This window comes from Coffea arabica, chromosome 11e, assembly GCF_036785885.1.
Source record: "Coffea arabica cultivar ET-39 chromosome 11e, Coffea Arabica ET-39 HiFi, whole genome shotgun sequence".
Lineage (NCBI taxonomy): Eukaryota > Viridiplantae > Streptophyta > Magnoliopsida > Gentianales > Rubiaceae > Coffea > Coffea arabica.
Genome location: NC_092331.1, coordinates 11,724,382 through 11,730,388, shown reverse-complemented (window position 1 = coordinate 11,730,388; position 6,007 = coordinate 11,724,382). Strand labels below are relative to the sequence as shown.

The 6,007-nt window shown below is 33.6% G+C and overlaps 1 protein-coding gene across 1 annotated transcript; it reads right to left on the bottom strand.

The window, feature by feature from the left end:
* Positions 1 to 1,995: 1,995 nt before the first annotated feature.
* On the bottom strand, positions 1,996 to 5,536 carry LOC140021641 (receptor-like protein EIX2). Its single transcript, XM_072072930.1, has 2 exons — positions 2,621 to 5,536; positions 1,996 to 2,293 (listed from the first exon to the last, which is right to left on the bottom strand). Exon 1 carries the CDS (start codon positions 5,534 to 5,536, stop codon positions 2,621 to 2,623), a length of 2,916 nt encoding a protein of 971 aa, XP_071929031.1. The 3' UTR covers positions 1,996 to 2,293.
* Positions 5,537 to 6,007: the final 471 nt, after the last annotated feature.

Here is a 6,007-nt window from a genome sequence, read left to right as displayed (position 1 = left end):
AGACGAGCCCAAACCAAAAACAAGGGCTAAATCTCATTAATTCGCCTGAATTGGACAATTTCTAACTCACACATGAACAGGCCTATTTTTCAAAGTGGGCTTTCTGCAAAAATTGGGTAAGCTTGATTTGTTTTTCTTTGTTGTAAAATTATAGATATTTAGGTTTCTAAAATGTTTATCTAATAAGTAATGCATAATAAGTTTATATAGTTATTATATAGATTTATTTTTAAAACATATATTATATATTGAAAATGTTAGTTCTTTAACATAAATATTATTAACAAACACACAATTCTTTCATAAAATTTTATTAATTTGGAACATGAACAAGTATTAAACATATGAATTATTTGAATTTGATATTATCATTTGGGTTGGGCTTCCTTTGGGTTGAGTCTAATTTAACCGAAGCCCAACCAACTCTTAATTGTGCACCTATCATTTTCAAAATTGAAGTGTATATATTTACCTATAATTCTATTTAGTAACTTTAAAATTTATTTCTACCGATCGCATATAAATTTATATGCATAATTTTATCAAACTCGTATTTTGCGCCGAACTTTCATGATACTTGTAAAAACAAAATTCGTATAGTGCTCGTACTTATAAAGTAACTAATTATTACTGAGTAAACTTGTGAAGGATATTTGGTCTTACAAATTTATGTAACCTTAGGCCTTTGCAATTACTAACTAAACTTGCCCATCTGGTAATATGACCTTAAAGGTAATTGTTATGCTGTGCTTTTCTAATTACTTACTAATTAAACTTGTCAGTTAAGCAATTCTCACTACTTAACTAATTGTATGACTTAATTTGCCAATACTAATTAATTAGCCTCAAAATTAATTGTCAACTTAGACATTTCTAGTTGTAATTGATATACATTGTGATTTACTAATTTATGGCTGCAGCACCTTGTTTGTTAGCTCTGATGAATGCAGCTATTTTTTTTAGCATTGTTTTTCTAAAGAGGAAAAAAAAAAAAATCACCTGTCTAACGGCTGTGATTATATAAGGAATAAATGAATGGACATGATTCATTTTCTGCGCCAATAGACGTACCATCATTTCTGCACTATATAAGCATCGAGACAAAGCCAAAAATACAAGATCTTTTTTCCTGCAAATCATTTTTCTTGCCTTACTATTTCCCAGTGTTAGCTAAAATAGCAAGAACTTTGCATTTTTAAGGAATTTATTAGCTAAAGAAAAGCTCGAGCATTCTGAAGTTATATAGCATTGCTACGAAAGCTGTAATTGCAAAGCCAACCGTGAGCATTAACATGGAGTCAAGTTCCTCGGTGGGCAAAACGAGATACAGTAAAATGTCTATAAATTAATACTTGATAAATTAATAATCTTTATTTAATAATAATTTTTCTCGGTTCCAATTTGAGTTAATGATCGAAATTAATAATTTTGATCAAATAATAAGATAATAATTTTTAAAACCTTACATAACCCTTTAGTACCATTCATATCATAAATTAATACTTCACTAAAATTACATATTATATTTTCTTAAAATATTAGTCTATTGTTGTTTGTTTATTCTTAAAATTTAAGTCTATGTGAATTTCATCCCTAATTTTCTTATTGAATCTAAAAGTTTTGGACTTGAATTCTCAAATTGCAATAAGAAATTATGAAGAGTTATTGATACTTCGATACTTCCTTTCATGTAACAGGATCCAAAGCTATTGTATCATTCTTAGCTTCATCAGTTATGTGTGTGTATGTGTGTATATATATATATATATATATATATATATATATATATATATATATATATATATAAGATATTAATAGAATTAAATTATGCTTGCAAATCAAGTAGATATGGATTAGTTTATATTCTTTAGACTTTTAACCTCCTTTTATTAATAAAATAATTCATATTTTTATAAAATAAAATAAAATGAGTGTTTCTTTGAATTATAATTACAGTTGATAAATTAATAAATTATTAATTTATAAATTAATTAATACCTCTTTAAACTAATAGAATTTATATACTTCCAAAGTTATTAATTTATAGAGGTTTTATTGTACTAATTTTTTTTTGTCAAACTATCATAACTTTTTTTTGACATATAATACATGGCAAATAAAAGGAGGTCTAATCCTCACATTACATCCGGAGATGCCAAACACAACTGAATATTCAAAATATAACCATACAAAAAATATAGTAAAACTACTACTGCTTCTCAAATCACCTGGAAGATATTGCTCATTCTGACTGATTCAACAACAGCAACAAGCACTTGGATAGTTGTAGGGCCTAGCAGATTGAAAGGGAAAAAAAATCCAATATAAGTAATTTATCCCTTGCCAAGTGCCAATTTCAAAATATTTAAAGTTGGCATTTATGAAAAGTCAAGACTGTCTTGTCTGAAAAAAAATTGTTAAATCTTTACTCCTTGAGAGTTTATCAAGCATTACATGACTATACTGTAATCCATGGTTCAAAAATAATCACTAAACAAACAAAACGATAAAGGAATATCTAAAAATTGTTAAATTCTCAAGGATACTAAGCTACGTGAATTGTGGCGCTTTAGTGCGTGATGGTGAAAACTAGATAAAACGTGTTTTTCAATGTACTTACTCAAAGGAAGTTCCTCCTCAGGTGAGCAGTCTTCAATGCAATCATTACGCAGATTTTGTCATAGGCATTTTCCAGAAACCTGAAGTATGCATAGCGCCATGACACCTTGAAAATAAGGATTCCCAAAACTCCCAAGAGCCCGGCAGCAAAACCGGGTCCTATACCAGCATAAAACCAAGACCAATCAGACTCGTTGTGACCTTTTCCATCAAGAATTGGTCCCTTTTCCACAGGTAATTTGTGTTGCAGGCAATTGTTTGGGAGTGGCTTGCCACAGAGTCCGCTATTTCCTTCATAGATGGATGGATCCATTAAGGTCTGAAGTTGATTTCCTGATGGTATTTGCCCTGATAGGTTATTGTATGACAAATTTAGGAAGCTCAATGAGTCTAAAGCAGACAAGCTTGGAGGGATTGCACCGAAGAGTTCATTCATTGATAGATCAAGCGTTTCAAGTTGCTTCAAATTGGCAATCTTCTTGGAGATCCTTCCGCTTAGATGGTTCTGTGATAGGTTCAAAATTTTCAGCCCAGTAAGATCCATTATCCCATCAGGGATTTCACCAACTAAATTATTTGCTGAGAGGCTTATAGATTTAACAAACATAACATTCTCTGAGGAGTACTCAAGTTCTCTTCCTCCCTTGAAGTTTTGAAGACTGATTTCATTATTAATTCCTTGATGATATTTTCCTGGATCACTTGATGCCATCACAGTGAAGTTGTTAAAACATTGAGGAATATTTCCTGTTAAATTATTGTGTGCCAGGTTGAGCACTTGAAGATTTGAGATTTGGCAGAGTTTATTAGAAATACCTCCATGGAAATTGTTCGACTGAAGTCTTAGAAACATCAACTTTGAAAACCTTTCCCCAATCCACGATGGCATGATATCCTTCAGTCTATTTTCACCGAGATCAAGAAGTTGCAAGCCTGTCAAATTTTGCATTGATGAGGGGAGTTTCCCGACGAACTTATTACCATTCAAAAGCAGACTGTTAAGTCCCTTCAAGTTTCCTAGTGAACTTGGTATTTGACCGTAGAGCCTGTTATTTGCCAAGTTTAGGATCCACAACTCTCGCAAGTTTCCCAAGCACATTGGAACTCTTCCTGACAAATGGTTGTTGGATAGTTCTAACTCTGCTAAACTTTTCAACCTGCACAAGTCTTCCGGGATAGTACCTCTGAAATGGTTATTATTGAGTCTGAGATAAATCATACGGACAACAGTTTGATTAGCATCAGGCTTTGGAATATGTCCTGTGAGAAAATTTTGTGAGAGATCTAGATACCAAATATCTGAGGGAAAGGATTTCAGAGATCCCTCCATTTTGTTTGAAGATAGAAGTATTGCCCGATCTTCACCATGATGGCTCTTCATTTCTTTGAACTCTAGTGGACTTCCAGTTATGTTGTTGTTGGAGAGATCTAAATATTTAATATCATAACAAAGCACTCGAAACCAGCTGGGGATGGCATCTGAAATGCTCGCATTATTTATGTATAACTGTTCAACCTCTTGTTGCATCCGAAGCCACTCTGGAAATCGAGGTCCTAGTTTGATGGATCGCATGCCAATGTATTGGAGTTGAAATGGAGGAACCCATGAGGAGCTCACATTCAAAGAAAATGAGTTCTCAGATAGGTCCAATTTCTTCAGGCATTTGAGTTTCGAAAAATGATGCTCAGATAGTACACCGGTTAATGAATTATAAGAAATGTCTAATGTTTGTAGCTTCATGAGCTGCCCAAGACTGTAGGGTATGGTGCCATTTAACCTACTTGAAAAGAGAAGTAGTTCGGTTAGTTTTACAAGCTGGCCTATTTCACTTGGTATTGACCCTTGCCAGTCATTGTAACTCAAATCCAAATAGGTAAGACTTATAAGCTGGCCTATTTCACTAGGTATCGACCCTTGCAAGTTGTTATTATTCATATCCAAATAAGTAAGATTGCTCACATTGCAAAGAGATTTCAACGTTGAAACCTCAAAGCGGTTATAGCCAAGATCGAGAAGAGCTAGAGATGTCATTTGCCCAAATAGGCCATGAATTGGAACAGAGAGGTTATTAGAGCTAAGACGAAGATCATGGAGAAGAGTAAGATTATGGAGCCAAGAAGGGACCATGTAGTTGCTGAAATTATTCCCACTAAGGTCAAGAGTAGAAAGAGATGTGAAATTGGCCGGTGAAAGATGAGGAATGATGAAAAGTTTACAATAATCCAACTTTAGTGTTGTTAGTGAAGAAAGCATTTTAATTGCCTTTAACCCATCTTCAGCGGCACTAAGGTCCACCCAGGACAGGACTAGGCCTTCTAGAGAAGAAAGCCCAGCAAGCCATCCGAGATCCTTACTCCTCAACCAATTCTGGGTTATGTAGGAATTTTGAGTTGCAACTCCAAGATCTAAATACTGTAAATGCGAGCAATTTCCTAAATGGTAGGGAATTTCACCGGCAAGTTCTGCACTAGAGAGATTGAGGTATCTCAAACCTTTAAACAATCCAAAGAATGTGGGAATTTGGATTCTTGAAAAGTTATTCAAGCTTAGGTCTAGGTACCGCAAATTGGTCAAATTGATCAAAGATGGACTTAATTGGCCTCCCAAACAGTTTTTGCAGTAATGACCATCTTCATAAATTGGCACCGTATTGCGTAGATCAAGTTTCAAAACACTGCCAGTGATATTGTGGCAATCTATTCCTTCCCATGAACAACAGCGTTCTCCAATCCAAGATGACAAACGATTTGATTCATCTATCAACCCATCTTTGAATTGAAGAAGGGCACGGCATTCACTTTCAATACAGGTTACATTTGAATAATTATAATAAGCTTGGTTACTGCTGGCGAAGAGAATAAAACTCAATAGAAAGTGTAGTAGTAAAGATGAAGAAGAACAAAGAAAATGCTCCATTGGATATCTTTGGTAGTATTGGTTTATCTGATAAAGTAAGCTCAGATGGGTGGTCTCATTTATACAAAGTCCAAAAGCATCACTTCATCGTCCCTGTGGTGGTAGAAAATCTATAAAGCTGACAAAACGACAACGACGACTTCGAAGTCAAGGTGGAAAAAAAGCACAATCCATGCATGTGTAAATACTAACAATTATATTTAGTTGTAGAAACTATTTTCCTAGGAATTTGTTATAGGCTGTCGTGCTGGGTTTGTCATCTATATGTAAGTCCACCGTCAATAAAATGCCATGACTCATCATGGGAGATTTTTATTTTCTTGTAGACAAAATATTTTCTATTGAACTAATGGAAAATTTGATTCCCTATAAGTTCGTTGTGAAATTGATTTGTTTATTAACGTTATCACATAAATTTTTTTTTTTTGTCCCTCTCTTTTACATTCTAAATTAATTTTAAAATATTTGACA